The sequence below is a fragment of the Hibiscus syriacus genome, unplaced genomic scaffold (assembly GCF_006381635.1).
Source record: "Hibiscus syriacus cultivar Baekdansim isolate YM2019G1 unplaced genomic scaffold, ASM638163v2 tig00110577_pilon, whole genome shotgun sequence".
In the NCBI taxonomy this organism is placed as follows: domain Eukaryota; kingdom Viridiplantae; phylum Streptophyta; class Magnoliopsida; order Malvales; family Malvaceae; genus Hibiscus; species Hibiscus syriacus.
Window position 1 is genome coordinate 262,758 of NW_024062788.1, and position 18,350 is coordinate 281,107.

Here is an 18,350-nt window from a genome sequence, read left to right on the forward strand (position 1 = left end):
ACTCAACAAGAAAGTGGATAATCTAAACTTTAAATACTCATTCTCAATAGTATTTTCAATATTTGTGGGCACTTTAAATTAATAATATATATTAGGCATAGATTAACCAACATTTTCAAGCTTCGTTCCGTTTGTAAGTAAATAATGCAAAAAAATCATAAATCCACCTTTATTGCAGGAGGGGGAAAAGACAGTTTTACGTCAACGCAAAAAAAAAAATCATGCTCATTCCCGGTTCTTTTTTACATGCTAATTTACCTAATTTGGTCGGCTGGTTCTACGGACATAATTTTATTAATTTTTTATTAATACGAGTTAAATACAACGTAGGTTATGTTTAAAAATAATTCTTAAATTTCAATTATTTGATATTATAAACTCATATTATTGATATTTTTTTGTGTTCTAACCTGAAATCTTAACGAATAACAACATTTTATTTATTATTGAGATCATTTAGTTCGTACCATTATACATAATTTTAAATAAATTTAATTTTAAAATTTTGTCGACCAAAACAAATACAAAACCAAGAAGATGGATTTGTTTTGTCTCCGCAGTTTCCAAATAGTCCGAGGATTCTTCTTTTCCTCTCATTGTGTACCAAAATATGGCCTTCCAATGTCTTTAAAATGTAAACAAAATTAACCAAAAAACCTTTCAATCATTTCTTCGTTGCTGTCCTTCCAAAAATGGTTGATATCCTCTCGCCTCGTGGCCTCTGATTCCCTTCACACACCACACTCTTTTCAAAACCTCCCCTCAAAGACAGGATGGCTGTCCCTCTCTTCGGCCGCCTGTCTTTCCTCCTCGTCGTCACCACATCCACCTTGGCAACCAGAATCCACTATGGCAGCATCATCCGAAAATCATCCTCCGATGTTTCGACATTCAGGGAGGCCCCGAAGTTCCGCAACGGGGATGATTGTGGCTCCAATGCTTCCAAAACAATCCACATTGCCATGACATTGGACGCAAACTACCTCAGGGGCACCATGGCTGCTGTCCTCTCCATCCTCAAGCATTCAACGTGCCCCGAAAACATGGAATTCCATTTCTTGTGTGGGAAGTATGATACCAACGTGCTCCGAACCATCAACACCACCTTCCCTTACCTCAACTTCAAAGTTTACCGCTTCAACCCCAACCGTGTTCGCGGAAAGATATCGAGATCCATACGTCAAGCACTCGATCAGCCTTTGAACTATGCTAGGATTTACCTCGCCGATATACTACCGCCGGATGTTAAGCGCGTAATATACTTGGATTCCGACATCGTTGTGGTGGACGACATCATGAAACTCTGGGAAGTCAATTTAGATGGCAAAGTGTTGGCTGCACCTGAATATTGCCACGTGAATTTCAAACAATATTTCACGGACTTGTTCTGGTCGGACAAGGAATTGTCTAGCACTTTCAACGGAAGACAGCCGTGTTATTTCAACACGGGGGTCATGGTGGTGGATGTTGATAAGTGGAGGCAAGGCAGATACGCGGCAAAAGTGGAGGAGTGGATGGCGATGCAAAAGCAGAAGAGGATATACACCTTGGGTTCGTTGCCACCATTTTTGTTGGTGTTAGCTGGGAATATAAAAGCCGTTCATCATAGGTGGAACCAACATGGACTAGGGGGAGATAACATTGACGGAAAGTGTAGGAGTTTGCATCCCGGACCTATCAGTTTGTTGCATTGGAGTGGCAAAGGGAAGCCTTGGTTGAGGCTCGACTCGAGGAAGCCATGTGCCGTCGATCATCTTTGGGCACCGTATGATCTGTATGGCTCGCCGGTTCAATCTTTGGAAGAATAAGGGAAGACATTGGAGATACTTCAACCTGTTGGCCATTAATGATTACTTGAAGGATACTTCAAGACTAAAAATGAATTTATTGTAATACAGTGTATGAACGAATGTGCAACATTTATCTTCAAACATGGTGGTAGAGATATAAAATAGATAACCATAATTTAATATTGTCTGTAAAAGAATATTAATAACTTAATACAAAATTTATGGCCTGTCAGTAGAGCAAATTCACACTCCCAACTTTTAAAAGCTCTGCTACCTCTGAAGCTCTACCTTGACATTTCAACAAGTTGTTCACGAATTGATTGAACCTACTTTTGATGTGGAAAAGAGAAGAGTGAAAGGAAAAAAAAATGAAAGGGAAAAGACAAACCAACTCTTACAGTACTTAAACCGCTTGAACTAATGCTTTAACTTATACCGAATTTCGTTTTAACATTGATCGAAGGTTGATTCTGTTACATTGGTTTCAACAAAAGGAGGTAATGCAAGCATGTTTCCTTTCTGGGAACTGGGTGGAAGGTGCTTAGTAGGCTTTTGTGATTGAATGGTCCAGGGCAAGAAGACGCCCGTACCGTCACGAGGAAGTTTTTTAGGGCACATTACCATTGGACGCACGGGAGTTAGCATGACCACAGGACCTTGGACGACTCCCATGCCAGTTTTGGCATTATATCCAGTACCTCATAGCCATTAAGAGCTCCATTTGACATTTTATATGGAACTGGTACACTCGGTTGCCATAGTGTCATTGGACCAACCTGGGGAGCAGTTGGTGGTGAATGAACTTGGTTGGTGTCGGATCGAACTCGAAAGAACGTAATGCTAACCCTCTTGCTTGGAGATGAGCACATGGCGTGTCTTGCCATGTCAGAACTGTTTCCCCTCATTACTTGAAAAGATCTGCATAATATGTCACAAGCTTTCTTGTCAAGTAAGGTTATTGCCATAAAAAACACACGGCTAAGCTGACCATTTTACAGTATAATCAGAAAATTGTTTGTGTTTTTCATTTGTTAATACTTGGGCCTTATCGTTGGAGTCAACTTACCCTAGATCATGGGCCTTACTCGTTTCAGCGTTCTAATTCTATTATGGGAACAAAATGCTAGACCCTAGAAGCACCACTTCATTCTTTCTCTCAAACTTTTGGAATTCTTCTGTCATCTTTAAATTTGAGTAGCATTTGATTAAAAATATAATCATATTGGACTTGGACAGAACAAAGGTCCTTGATTTCTTACTCGAACTTGATCCGAATTCGAAATAAGTCTAGTACAATTAGATGTTAATAAAAATTATTTTATATTATTACATCTTTGATAATCATTTAAATTTAAATTATATCTAGAATTGAATTAGAATGGAATGAGATTACATAAATCATTTAGATTAGCATAAAACAATTTGGCGCCTAAGAAAGATTATCACACTGAATGAACAGAAGAAAATGGATAAATAAATCCACTGAGAAACCAAAACTTTCCCCATAACATCAAGAAACCACTCCCATTCTCTTGGACATGCCTATTTCCATATTCTTTTCGCCTCATAACAGATCTTAATAATATAAGAAAGAAGGCAACAAGTTTATGAATGAGCCGAGTATAAATTCAACTATATGCAAACATATTAAAATCCCATCAAATCTATCTAAATAAAGCAAAAACAAATAAGAAAGATTGAGATATAGAAAATGACAAAGGCCGTGATCATTGCAATATCATTTCTCTCGTCATTGTTTACCGTGGGCGTGCCTACAAAACTGCCATGGCTATGTGGTTCGCTTCGTCCAATTTGTGTTTCTCAAATTAGCATACTGAACTACGCATGCGGAGGGCTGCCGTTATCCCCGTTCCCACCTCCGTCTCATCACCGGAAAGGTCGTGGTCGAAGTAGTTGCAAGCACAGGCGTAGGCGTAGGCACGGGCAACATCGCAGGTCGGACAGACAAAACTATTGTTGTCAATGGCTGAGGCAGGTGGACAATGAGTGTGTGTGTGACGTGCTAGCTCACTTGCCTGCCTTCCTTTCCAGGCCTAACCATCAGTACACCATCCCCATTGGTGATACCTGCACCATCAGGTTTTCATGTGGAGGCCGACTAGTACCATGATTGCACCACCATCTGGATTTGTGCTTAATTCTATGTAATCGAATAAAATTCGATAATAATGCTAAACAGATAACTTTTTTTCATTCAATAAGACATTTATATGATTACATATCTCCATTTTCATGGAATTGCATGGTTATTTAGTGATTTGTACCGGAAAAGTTATCACTACAGATTATAATCGGAGAAGAGCGTAGGATTTCAGGTTAGGGGATGACTGTTTCCTCGATCCATACTTGATTACAATTATGGGAGTTGATATTCCAAAGGTTGCCATCATATCAAGAATCGTATCGACAATAACAACAACCGTTGTCCGAATGAGATTTAGGGAGAGTGGTGATGGATTGGACCAAGGCAAAAAGTTTTATTCCTGGCTTGATTAGCTTGATTCCAATTTCCAGGAAACCAGAGTAAGTGGCTTACAGTTTGGTTTGAAATAACTAGTCGGTTTCATGTTGCTCCATAATTCATTCCCACATCGCTCAATCCCCCCGCCCCCTTTTTTTTCAGGTTTGGTCCAATTGCCAACTTTGCATGTACGAGCAAATTTCTAAAAACTTTATATGAATATGTGCATTTTAATGTGATACCCAAGTTTCTTTTCCTTACAGGGATCAGAAATTGTAAGATTTTGTCGTTTAATATACTAGCTAATCCAAATGATATTATGTGTCCTGTAAAATTTAGTAAGATTTTACCCAAACAATTTTGTAAAGCAACTTTTTTTGTGATGATTAGTTTAAAGTCATTTTAATACAAGGTTAAATAATATTTCACCCTTGAAATTATATTTCGCTGTCATTTTAATATTTAATATTTGATTTAATTTTTGAATTTTTTTAATTGTGATGTACGTTATCTCAATCCATTTCTAAATGAACATATGCACAGGTCAACAATTGAAAGATTTGGTCGTTTTATGGTACAATATGCTCTTACAAATTGTCCTATGTTCTAGTAAGATTTGAGTCAAACAGTTATGTAAAGTAACTTTCTTTTTTTCTTTTATGGTACTCTGGTTCTAAGATTTCATTGGTTATACATCTGATTTTGGTAGATGAGTTTTTCGACGGAGATTTTTTTCATATACAAAGACTCAAAGCTTAAACTTTGTTTAAGCGATGTCAAGTTGTTTATCACTTGAATCAACTTGCTAATAGTAAAGTAACTTTTTATGATCACTAGTTTAAAGTTGTTTTTAATATAAGGTCAAATGATATTTGAACCTTGATTTTTTTCACCATCACTTTAATATTTAGAAAAAAAAATTATTCAATTCAATTTGATTTCTTTTTTATTTTTTTAACTATAATGTATGCTATTCTATTTATTTAAATGAATATATATGCATTTTAATATGATGGTCTAAGTTTTTCTCCTCACTTGGGTCCACAATTGTAAGATTTAAAATCATTTTTAATAATCAATTTTATAAAGTAACTTTTTTATAATAGTAAGTTTAAAGTCATTTTCAATGCAACGCTAAAAGATATTTGAGACTTGAAATTATTATTATTTATTATTTTTGCATTTGAAAAAAAAGTAATCTAATTTTTAAAATTTTCAAATGTGATGTATGTAATTACAGAAAACTTATATAACTTTCTAGAAATATATCATGCAAGTCTTAAAACAAAAATTATTCTCAAATTTTAATATATCAAAAAGGTTTTTCCTAATATTTATTTTAGATATTTTTAAATATTTTTTTATGAATTTTCTTTAAAAAAAATTAAAATTTAATATATATTATGTGATACGTGGAATACTCTTAATATATCACGTGAATTTTTTTATAATAAAAAATATGTATCACAATTAAAAAAATAAAAAGTCAAACTAAATTAAAAAAAAAGTATAAAGTTCTAAAACAAATAATAATATACCATTTAATACTTAATGTTATATCATAATATATCGAGAAATATATGTGACAGGAGAGAATATAGAAAAGAGTTGATACCCAATAAAAGTGCTTTCCTTTTCTTCAGATACTTCAAAATTTAAGCCAAAAGTGTTGTTATTTTGCTCTCTTGTGGTTCCATAAGCACTTTTTTTTCTTCCTTTTTAAATAAATTTTGAGTCTGTTTATGCCTTTGTGACATGAGTCCCAGTATGAGAAGAACTAAATAATGGACCAATTTGTTGTTTGTTTGCACGTGCGTACGTGGTTCTCCCCCTAAAAGATCCAAGATAAGTTAAAAAAATCAATTCTAAATATTAAATTATTTTTAACCTCCAACCATAGCATTTAAGAATTTTAGAATAAATCATAACGAATAATTAAAAAATGGTTTTAATGATAAAAATGATATATTCTTTCAAAGTGATTTAGATTCGAATAATATTATTTATAAGTAGGAACAAAATGGTATATTTATATTATAGACTCGACCAAGAATTCAGTGTTAGTGGCGAATATCAGCATCCACCCATTGTTGCCAAACACATTACATTGTATATAATAATCTCTCCTCTTCCTCGTTAGGTTCTCACGAACCTCTTCTAACAACATTTTTTCAGTTTTTTTCTTTCGACAAATGGCTCCTGGAATCTTTTTGAGAATTATGCACCGGCTTCGATGTTGCTTTCCAACTGAACGGCCACTAGGGAATTACACTTCTCTGGAAAGTTTTTTTTTTATAACATAGGACCTTCTAAAATTAGGTTAAAGAACTCGACCCTACAAATCAACCTCCGGAGATACTCAAAGAACCTACTACTCTGTCTCTCGATTTTTTTAAGATTTTTAGTTAGCACAGTTTGAACTTAAGACATAAAACCAACTCATAATCTTAAAAGTACTTGCTTTGCAAACCAGTTTAAACAGTAGTACTTCTGCCACTGCCACCATCTGATATTTAAGTATATCAGAAAAATAACGGCTTGTCAACTGATGAGACACCAAAAAGGGAGAAAAATAAATAAAAAAACACTTTCACATCGTTAGATGGAAGGAAGGGGGCCATGAAATTTGAGCATCTTTTTTGTTTTTTTCTTTCCCAAAAAGTGAGTTCCATTAAGTAGCGTATCTCCATTATTATTTTTCTTAAAAAAAAGAGTATCAATTTATTAGTTATTGCTGGGTCAGATGTGATTTTACAGCATGATGCCACAAGGGAGTGAGGGCACTCTAATGGTGGGATTATTGACCAGGGTCTCCGAGCTGAAATTATATAGAAATTCTGCTACTATCTCCGTGCTAGGTCCGGCTACGAGCTTTTCCCACACCTCGTCGACTTCTTTTCCGTGCCTGAGGAAAACCTCGGTGGCGTCGACCGTCTGTATCTTCCAATTCTTCTTGTTCCTCAGACGTTGGATCTTTTCCAATTGTCGACGAGCTAATTTGCTGGTGTTCCTTTTGATCTCTTGTATCGCTTCTTGCAGCAGTTCATCGCATTCTCGTTTGTTCAAATATGGTTCGGCTCTGAAGTAGCGGTCGAATTCCGGGACGCCGATGGCTTTCCTAATCCCCACTGCGTAATTCGCCTTGGCATCGAAGAATTTCCTCACTTCATCAACCATTCCCATTTCGACCATCTTATCAACTCGGTCGGACACATATTGATCGAGCACCGGCATTGCTACATCTACGCATAGGAAGCAACATTCGTATTTCGATCGGAACAGGAAATCTTTGTCGTCGACTAAGGCCTCGATGTACGAATTCGAGCCTCCGGCTATAATTGGGACCTGGCTGCGTGACAAAATCGAAGCCATGGCATCCGAAGCCATGTCGACAAAATCTCTCGCTGTTAAATCAGCGTTGGGACGTATCACACCTAACAAATGGTGCGGAATACCACACCGTTCTTCCTCGGGGATTTTGTTGGTCGCTATGTCGAGTCCGGCGTGTACTTGTATTTTATCGGAATTTATAATCTCTGCAGGAAATCGAGTCGCGAGGTCGATGGAAAGGCGAGATTTGCCTGTTCCGGTGGCTCCTAGTAGGATCACAACCTTATCTTTCTCTCGCCTTGGCCTAAAGAAGTTCGATTTGAACACCCCGGAAGGTATGTCTAGTAAAGACATTGTTTGCTTGTACATAGACACGGAAAATGTCATGATCGGAACCTGACATGAAACAACAACATTTAATTTTAAAATAAAGTTGAAAACTAAAGAACGAAAGAATAAACAAGCATGTTTTAAAAGCGTTACCTTATGGTGTATGCAGCAAACCCAAGATGGAATAAGACAGTATCCAAAGATGGATTACTAATTAGTAATGATTATGAGAGAATTTTATGCAGGAATGTGAAGTAATTAGTAAATGAAGACAAGTACACGAGTGACAACAAGGTGGAGCTAAGTAATTTATATAGGGAATGGGAATGAAGACAAGTACACGAGTGACAACAAGGTGGAGCTAAGTAATTTATATAGGGAATGGGTAAATGCTAAAGTGGTCAACTTGCAGTCTACTTTTGTGATCCATCACCCAGTCAAAGAAAAAGTAGTTTTTATGATATTCCTTCTAAAAATGAAATGCATTTGTTTACTCTACCTTAATAATTATATTAATAGAATTGAATTGGACCCTCCAATATCATGGAAAGGCACAATACTATTTATAAGAAGACAATGGCGAAATGGGTCTTTTTTTGTGATATGGTATTCATATATAGATGGCTATATATAGTACATCAAATTGTATATAAAAAATGATTTAAAGTAGGTTCTTTGGCCTGCATTTGCACGTCTAAAATATGAATTATTTAAATGGGGATGTTTGCTTATACAACCTTAAAGTTCACTACAATTTTGCCGGGGGAAAAAGTTTAATGGATTCTTACAGTGACAATGAATGTTTAAGCTGGTGGACTGTATTTGTAGTGTATTGCGAATGGAGCTTTCCCTTGGATAACACATTATTCCCTCATATCTAAGAGATGAGACTTTCTGCACGGCTGGGCTGATGCGAAAAACCCGTCCCCGGCTGTCAAAATCGAATCGTTATGTTAAGAAGCCATTGAGGGAGTTAGCTGTCAGTGGGATGAAGGTGGAGGGCAACGTCAACCTGACGACAAATTACGTAGTAATCATCTGATAATTATTACACTAGGAAATAAAAGGTTGCTGCCGAGGGTGAAAAATCACCTTATTTTTGGGACAGCAGAAAGGTATCAACGTTTTTGGAGGGTGGAGGGTTGGGATTCAAATGTGGAAAGTGTAAGGTTATCATCAAGAATCTCCATGATCCGACTCCCCAACAACAACAACATTGTTGCCTTAATAAGTCAATGAGGTGTGACATTTTTTTTATTACTATGATTTTGCCCATCAAAACTAATTAAAAGGGTTACTTTTATTAGGCCTTCGTATTTTAAATTAATTACAAACTTGAAAACATTTTTATTGAATTTTCAAAGCATTAATACTATCTTGATAAGATCCTTTCACTGGTTCAGTAATTAAATCAATAACTTCAAAAAAGTAGAGGAACTAATAGCAAAGTTTGACACTGCTCTAGCTTCATATGCTCTAAAGTGTCATTTGACTGTTAATCTTTCGATGATTCCAATCATGGGTTTGACTCACAGAACAAGTGTGATGATTTACCCTGAATCTTTATATTTTTTCCACTCTTTTATCTAACAGAGAAAAATAGGTTCTGAAAGATTGATATCTAACACATACACGCTTTGATTCTAAAGTAAACAAGAGAAGCCATTTAGGGTGGACCTGTTTTGTTTTTGCTTTGCCTTTTTCAGTTATCAATCATTCAGAATGTGCAAGAAAGTCTTCCCCCCGCATACTTGTTAGGCAAAATCAAGTGATGGACTGCTCTAACCTAATTTTTTATATTTGATTTCATCAGTTTTTATTCGTGAGCGGTCGACACCCAACAGAGAAAAAAAGATTTAAACAAAATAATATTTATTCATAATTTTTTAAACCTATTGATAACGTATACACATCTTACAAATATAACTGTTCAAACTCATTACCGTTAAAAAGAATAATATTTTCTTTTATCGTTAAGATCTTTCTTCCTATTATTTAAAATGTATCAACATCTCATTATCAGTATACTATAGCAATAACATCAAAACTATTAATAGATAAAGTTGATAATTCATTGAAAATATGCATACGGAATAGCAATAGATTTGCTGAGGAGACAGTCGAAGATTTTTCGACAAGTGCTTAATTATTTTTAAATTTTAATTTTCTAATAATTTATTTAAATAACACGAGCTTAACCTATATTTTAAATATTATAATACGAGCTTGACCTATATTTTAAAAAGAACGGTTAAGTCTTTTTTTTAATATTTTTATTTAAATATAAAAATATTTTAGACTTGAATGAACAACTTAATTAAAGATCAGTTTGGTATAACTTTTAAAAAGTTATTTTAAAAGTACCTTCGAAATGAACTTGTGTTGTACAAAGTAACAATTTAAAATTTAATTGTTTAAAAATGTTATAAAAAAGTGAGTTTGAAAAGATAAAATGTCTACTACATATATTATGTTGTAAACTAAAAATATAAATATAAATTATATTTATACTTATACTTATATATGAATCATATCAATTTAAATTATAATAAATTCAAAAAAAATATTATTATATATGAATTATATCAATTTAAACTATAGTAAAAATAGAAAAAAATATAAATAAAAAATATAATTATAATAAAAATATATTTTATATAACTTATTATTAATATTTTAATATATAAATCATGAATTTTATTTATTTTTAAATAATTAAAATAAATTATTAAAAGTAATAAATTAATTTTTAAGGAGGTTAGTATTAAGTTATTAAAATAAAATGTAAATACATAATTTAGTGGAGTCCATGTATCAGTAAGGGTAAAATTATATTTTATTTTCAAATGTAAAGTTAAAAATTAAAAAAAAAAGTTAGAAATCATAATTTTTTTTGTTGGTTTGAAACCATTATTTCCATCGTATTTTTTTTCTACCCGTTTGACATTAATTTTACTATCAAAACAAAATTTTTAATTAAAAATATTTATAGAAAATATTACCGAACGGGCCTTAAATATTCAATACCGTGGGGTGGCTTATTTATTATTATTTTTCTGGTAATTGTCATATCCCATTTTACCTCAAAGTTACTATCACCGTATCTCATCCTTACTTATCCATTGACCTGTAATTGATATAAAGTACAATTCAGTTTTCAAAATCAAATATGTTTAAGGCTGATTTGGGACTCACTCTAAAGTGGATGCATCTCAATAAAATATATGAATAAATTTTATTTTAAAATTTCAAATAATATTGATTCATTAATATAAAATTATATATTATTAATACATCAAATATAAATTATAAAATATGGTACATAATTAGGTGCTATAAACCATGATTGACATGAACATATGATTCTATTCCAACCATATATATATATATATATATGTAATGGGAGTGGTATATATCCTTATTATATCAGCCGCTGCGCTATGTTGGGTAGTGTCATGGGTGAGTTGAACTTGAAAAGCAACTTTAATTCAGCTACGTCTTGTCCTTTGTTTCTATCCAATTCGATAAGGACTAAACCCCATGCGGACGTATAGTTTTAATAAACTATATATGGCAACTCTAAAAGCAAATAAAAGGTACAGGTTCAATCATTAAATGGGCAAAATTTTTCCATATGAAGCCAATCTCATCCCATCATTATATCAATCATATATATGCACTAAATCTTTGCTACACTCCGTAAAAACAATGATTATAGATTGACGAGTAAAGAATTTAGGTATAAATCATATTGAATACTGAATTATACAATATCTCTTTAATAAAAGAAATTATACAATAACTGAGTGTGTTGCAGAAATGACAATTGATGCATGAAGCAAACTATGGCTGCTGTATAATTTCACTGTGAAGCTTGACCGGATGATCTCACCATTTCCAAAGCATGTAATTTGCACCTCCACTGGGGATTTATGCCTGGCTGTGCATGCTCCCACAGTCCCATCCAGAGGAGTTTTCTCGTTTTGGACATATAGTTAGGCTTCCTAATCCTTAATCAAATCATTAAACTATCACCTCATACTTTTATCACTTAGGTAAGTTTTTGGTTTGAGGGTCAAAAACACCCTCAAATTATTTTGAAAAATTTAATTATTTTTCAAAACTCTCATTTAATTGGATATTTAAATCACTGATGCATGAAGTAGTTCTGATGCAGTAGTGGCTAAGTCGTCATGCAGATAAGAGTAAATAACAGTAGACGGATTAAAAACTCTATTGGCACCAAACCGGAAAGTCCAAGAGACTTTGCCCATGGTATCAACAGTTCTGTTGTTTCCACCTTAGACATGAGAAAAACGAAACTGTCAGTTTCGAGAAAGAAGATCAATCGAATGAGGCACCATGTGGGAGATCCTCTCCATTACCATACCTTGGTTGAGCAGAGCAAAAACTTCCTTACAATGCGTTTCGACCACAATATGGTGAAAGTTGAGTTTTCAAACTACCTTCAAACCCTTATAGATACCCCATAGTTCTGCATCAAGAACAGAGCACCAGCATTTAAATTCTTTTAGATTTTTAGTAGACATCAACATTACTACACTAATGTGAAAGTCAACAAATGTATCATATCATAACAATCAATGAGTACAAATGATGTCTCAGTGTTTAATTAATATTATTATTTGATGAAAAGATCCATGAGTTTCGATGAATTTACAAGTGTCGATTAAACATACAAAAAATAAAGTCCGAGCCAAGTTCAAATTAAAATGGCAATGCAACTACCCAAATACCCAATGCTAATTAGCAGCCCGACAGCTATACCAGACCCGATTGGGTTTCAGCTACCCAAAGGCCTAATCCAGAAGGGGCCCAAGAACAAATTAATGGTTGGTAATTTTTATTAGAAATTTTAAATACTTATTTCCTTTTTTAAGATTTAAAATATTCAAAGGAATGTGTTAAAATCTTTTTTTTAAAATATTTAATAATTAAAATATATAATGTTTACACGTTTCCATTTGATCCGAAAACAAGTTCATACTCTACTTATCAGGCACAAACACTAATACTCAATCAATCTCACGAAAAAATTATCCTATAGGCTAGATAAGTAAAACATTGTTACATTAGGTTATCTCTAAAATTAATTTAGGATCTACAACAAATATTACAATGTAGGATAAACTCTTTACGCCCACATAACAAGTTCGCCCAAAATAATATTTTTTATTTAAACTCGTCATATTGAGATGACAAGTTTAAAAAAATATATAATTACTTATTAAAATTTTATTACATCTAAATGACAAATTCCAATGTAAAGATATATTTTACTGGAACTCGTCAAGCCCACGTGACAAGTTTCAAGTTAGTGTTGCAAATGTTGTAGTTCCCAAAATAAAATATTTGGTGCCATATTAGGCTAAAGAATTAGCTTGCCTATTCAATTTTTCCATCAATCTCATACACAATGGACGACAAGCTTATCACCTCTAAGGGTGCAGTTTAAAATTTAAATATTTGAGAACTTAAATAATTAAGGATAAAAATATAATTTCATCCTAAAAATGATTTTTCACCGTAAAAGCTAAAAGAATTAACTTTTGAGATTAGATTAAAAGTTACATTTCCAACAATGATTTTAAATCAATTTTTGAGTATTTGACATGAATAATATTTTTTATTATCGAAAGTTTTCTAAAGTAGATAAATCCCAACTCAAAGAAACATCCTGAGAGACAATTAATTTAGATGGAAAAAAAAACATAAAAAAGATAACATGTAATTATGAAACATACAAAAAATATGTAAAATTAAAAATCAAATAAAATAATATGGTTCCCTCTTCATATTCCTAAGTATAATATTATTACTTGGATGGCTCTCCTTGACATATTACCAACCAAGGATAGGTTGATTTGAATGGGGTTCATTCAACATTGAAGGTAAATGTGTACTTTGTAATGACTCGATGGAAACTAGAGATCATTTGTTTTTTCACTGTACTTTGGCAAATTCGATATAGAACTCTATTATGAATCTCAATGGCATTTGCAGAGGATCTTGTTCGTGGGGTACTCACCTTTCGTGGGCATGTGCTTCCTAGAAAGGAAAATCATTGCTAACTACTATCATAAAGCTAGTTTGGACTACTTTTACTTACACTATTTGGGAGAAGAGGAACAAAAAAATTTACCAAGGACTCTCAAGAAATATTGATGACTTACTCCTTGCTATTAAAGATTTTGTTGCTATTCAACTAAGGGGTAGAGAAATTAATAGAAATGGCTATGTTAATAGCGTGATTTGTATTCAATGGGGTATAGATTATTTATGTTTTGTTTTGATGTTTACAGTTTGAAAGTATAGGTATTTTTGTAAGAACATGTATTTTTTTGAAGAAGTTTCTGTTCTTTTTGATATAAAAATTGATTTATCCAAAAAAAAAAAAAGAACAAAACTCTGGTGAAGAGAAGAATAAGGAAAAAGGAAATGAGAAAATTTAGAAGGAAGATGAAAACGCCTAATAGAAAAATGAAATGAAAGAAAAAGACCTTAGAAGTGAATATATAATTAAAAAGTACTTTAGATTAAATCAGATTTAAGATTTTTACTTTAAATTTGACTCGTTTAACCCCGATTAATTTTCTCAAAATCCACCTTAAATTCAAATTAAAAAAATTAAACAATCTTTACAAGATTAAATAGAATTGAAATTAGTTGAATCCAATTAATTTTACCATGGACTCCCAATCAAACTAGAAAAAAAATTAACTGACCCTATTCCCATATGTTAAGAGAACTTCCGTGGGAGACCTCCGACAGTCAGAATTATGAATTGCTCACCGTGAGAATCGATCTCACAACCACAAGATTAAGAACCTTGCGCTCTTACCGATCAAACTAGAAGAAACCCAAAAAACCCTTGAAAGTCCATTTCATAATCATTTTCAGATGCTCGAGGGTCTCCGGTCTTTATAAACATTCATATAGCACTTTTTGAAGTTAATACGAGACAGACAGAGATGACAGTCCAACTTATTTAAACTTTAAAAGCAATCTTATTTCTTGCTTCGTAGTTCCTACTAAATTCCAACGTTTCTGTGTCTCAAAAGATATCAGCTAAGCTAAAAACCAAGCATGAATATGACACAATGACAAACAGGTTGTGCCCGTTGCCTCACTTTGGAGTTCGAATTCAATACTCAGATCAAACAAAGAGAAGCAGAGAAAGAAACGCAAACCATATATGCCCAGTGCTTAACTTAATTATAGCAACAATTATCTAAATTTAGATAAATATGGGTTCAAGTACATAAAAAATGGGTTAGTTAAATATGGCAGAAAGGTCGTTGAATTGAAGGCACGATTGAGGTTGAGACAAAGGGTAGTTTTGTTTGGGCGCCAACGACAACCACCATCGAAACGACAGCCTCTGGCTCTGGAGCCCCGACCAGGCAAAGGGCTGTCGTCGTTTTCCCGACATGGCGGATGTTTTCATTACCTGGGTCTCAGCTTTTAGAATCGTGTTTTCTCTCCTTTTCCTGGTCGCCATAGCTTCTGTTCTCCTTTCCATTCCCATTGAAAAGGCATTTCCTTTTTCTTACATTCATATGCTTGTTTTGCTTTCTTATAAGATGATCTTATAAATAATTGATATTCCAAAATTGTATCTTTTTTTTCATATTTGCATCTCTGCGACTTTATTAATCAAAAAGAATCGAAGATGCAGACGGTGATGTGTTTTCTGTTCTGGGTCTCAGCACAAATGCATTCATTCTTGGCCGAACGGTGAGTCTTTCGAACCGGGGTGTGATGTTTATGACTACCTGAATATAAGCTTACCTTTTATTTACAGAAAGAAAGTTTCTAATGAATTTTATTTGCTTTTTTCTGGCAGTTGGGAAGATCCTATTTGATATCTAAACTAAGGAATTATCCAAAGTTACAGGCTGTTGCTAGTGCAATTGAGACATCAGTTTAACAAAATAAAGGAACGGAGGTGTATTCGCACAGTTTTTTAAGGGATCAAGCTCCTCAGTTTAACAAAATAACATAGGTGGAACAATGTTGCTGCTTAGCCTCTTCCATGGTTCCTTCTATATTGTTTTGCACATTTTATTTAAATGCTAAGTAGCTAATTTGTCAGACAAAGATGAGTGAAATGAAATGAAAGATGAATAAAAATGTACTGTCGTTAAATATGAGGTCATATACCAATTTAGGTTGCTAATGGAAAAGATATATGTGCACCAGGCTCCTTGCTTGTTAGTAAAGAAATAAATTACCTCCGAAGAACTAGGAAGCAGTTCCTGCAATGTTTGATACCTTCAGCGATTCGTATCTTGCGTTGCTGTATACATAGAAAGATATTATCCAAGTAACATGCTTGAAAATCCAAAATCAAATAATGGTACAGCATCCACATTCCAAATCCAGTTATATTTGTTGGGGTCATTTATTACTAGTATGTTTAAAGGCTAGGAAAGATAGTATACTTACACGATCGTTTGCAGGAGCTCTTGGTTTGGGTACACGGCACTGTGGTTTAGACCAGAAACTGGGTGCATCAAATGTTCCCTTTGATTGAAAGTGACAATCATTTGGTTCTTGCATACAGAAAGCATTGTTTTGCTGAAAGACACAATGTTGCATTATGAGTAAGTTCTTTTAGTTCTAAGTTTGAACAGGTTCTTGATGCGAGAGTCTCAGATGCATGCAACATAATTGTAACATAGAGAAAGAAGTTAACCTGTGCATGGAATTCATATTCCGCACTATAAAATGTGTTCGCAGATAGTCTATCATGTTGCCTCAAAAATATGTCCTGCAAGAAAAGCAGTTTTATCAGAAATTATCCCTGCTGGAAAGAAGAAAAGGCAGTTTTGCTTATACACTTGCAGAAGCTTCATGGTTGTTGATTCAGTAGAGGAAGCAGATAGCTTTAGATTCCCATGCTCTGGCTCAAGGGAAAAGGCATCTGGACCAGAGCAGAAAGCCTTTCTTTGAATTTCAGATATCCCATCAACAGCATGTATGCCACTAACTGGAGAACCAATGCTCTCTTAACACATCAGCAGTAGGAACCTCTTCAAGACTCTCTGTTAGAAATTCAACATAACTGTGAGGCATTTTGAGACACTCAATCCACTGAGACAAGGATTGGAGACTAGGCCGATTTGTGTTTCTCCCCGTCGCCCTGAGTAATACCGGGTTCGTATCATCCACATAGCCATACGAGAAATCATTGACATTCCTATCAGAATTCAGTGACATCTGAGGGTTCTCATGACCAGGTTGTCCATCCATATCTCCAAAAGTAAAATCAATTGGCCCTTAACTGGACAAATAACTAGACAAAAACAAAGAATAAATCAATTTCTACTACGATAAAATACTTATAGCAGACACATCATCAACATGTTGCAGCAAGAATAATGAAAAGGGGCACTTGGTCATGGTGAAAAGAGAAAATTGTAGCTCATAATTTTAGCCTAATTCTCAAAGCTTGCAATCATCTTCTCCACAACCCAACAAAACAAAACAAAATTTAAGCAGGGTTTCCTAAAGCTCAACAGGCCAAAGAAAAAGAACACCCAACAAACAGCTCATACGGAGCCATATATACAAAGAAGAAATTAGAAGTGCAAGTTGAGAAATAAGAAGAAAAAAAAGACTACAACTTCCTGGATATTAAAGCGTTAAAAGGAAGACGACCTTGTTACAAATCGAAGGAGAACAATTTTTTTTCCCAAAGTTTTAGTTAAGGCAAATCACTAGAGCTAAAGAGTAAAACATATTTAATCAACCTATATTCATGTATTTTTACGTCATGAAAGTTGAGAACAACTTAAATTGGAGATCAAACGCGAGGTTTTAGAAACAGGGTTTAAAAAGGGGGAGAATAGGGGCAGGGGCGGGGCTAGTCCTTTGGCAGTCACCTTCGCTTGGGGTATTAGTGTACGTACATTTTATAACAGATCATTTCAGCTGCAGGCTGCAGCAGATGATGCTGAGGGGGTTCGCTGGAATTACTATTTTGCCACTACACTAGGCTCAATCCGGTTCGACGGGCTCAAGAATTGCCAGGCAGGCCCATAACTTTGGGGTTACCACACGAACAACTGGACATCCGAAGAGAATCATTACTAAAACAGATTCCTCTGTTGTTTCCTCCACCTACATCGCCATTTGTTTGCTTATCACAGCTACATCCAGTTTGCACCTTGGAACAATCCTTTTATCTTTAAAGTCTTGAGTTTTGACGGGAAGACAAAATTTTAAAATTTTATATAAAAAATATATTTAAAATTTTAAAATTTTTAAAAAGGACAATCGTCCCACTTCCCTCCTCTAAATCCATCTCTTGTCAAATTACGTGATACATCATAGTATAAAATAAGTTTTCATTCTCATGAGTAATATTTTGGATGTTATTTAACTAAATAATT

General features: G+C 34.0%; 3 protein-coding genes across 3 annotated transcripts; 2 read left to right on the plus strand and 1 right to left on the minus strand.

Annotated features, from left to right (window-relative positions):
* The first annotated feature begins 779 nt into the window (after positions 1–779).
* LOC120133127 (probable galacturonosyltransferase-like 4) lies at positions 780–1,926 on the plus strand. The gene has a single exon (XM_039149777.1). It carries the CDS (start codon positions 963–965, stop codon positions 1,806–1,808), a length of 846 nt encoding a protein of 281 aa, XP_039005708.1. The 5' UTR covers positions 780–962; the 3' UTR covers positions 1,809–1,926.
* Positions 1,927–3,501: 1,575 nt separating this feature from the next.
* LOC120133194 lies at positions 3,502–4,338 on the plus strand. The gene is made up of 2 exons (XM_039149836.1): positions 3,502–3,890; positions 4,326–4,338. Exons 1-2 carry the CDS (start codon positions 3,502–3,504, stop codon positions 4,336–4,338), a joined length of 402 nt encoding a protein of 133 aa, XP_039005767.1.
* Positions 4,339–7,011: 2,673 nt separating this feature from the next.
* Positions 7,012–8,262, minus strand: LOC120133150 (adenylate isopentenyltransferase 3, chloroplastic-like). The gene is made up of 2 exons (XM_039149800.1): positions 8,086–8,262; positions 7,012–7,998 (listed from the first exon to the last, which is right to left on the minus strand). Exon 2 carries the CDS (start codon positions 7,987–7,989, stop codon positions 7,024–7,026), a length of 966 nt encoding a protein of 321 aa, XP_039005731.1. The 5' UTR covers positions 7,990–7,998; positions 8,086–8,262; the 3' UTR covers positions 7,012–7,023.
* Positions 8,263–18,350: the final 10,088 nt, after the last annotated feature.

Excerpts from the sequence above, each read along its gene's own strand:
- LOC120133194 (XM_039149836.1), top strand. The coding sequence starts at position 3,502 with ATGACAAAGGCCGTGATCATTGCAATATCATTTCTCTCGTCATTGTTT.
- LOC120133150 (XM_039149800.1), bottom strand. The coding sequence starts at position 7,989 with ATGACATTTTCCGTGTCTATGTACAAGCAAACAATGTCTTTACTAGAC.
- LOC120133127 (XM_039149777.1), top strand. The coding sequence starts at position 963 with ATGACATTGGACGCAAACTACCTCAGGGGCACCATGGCTGCTGTCCTC.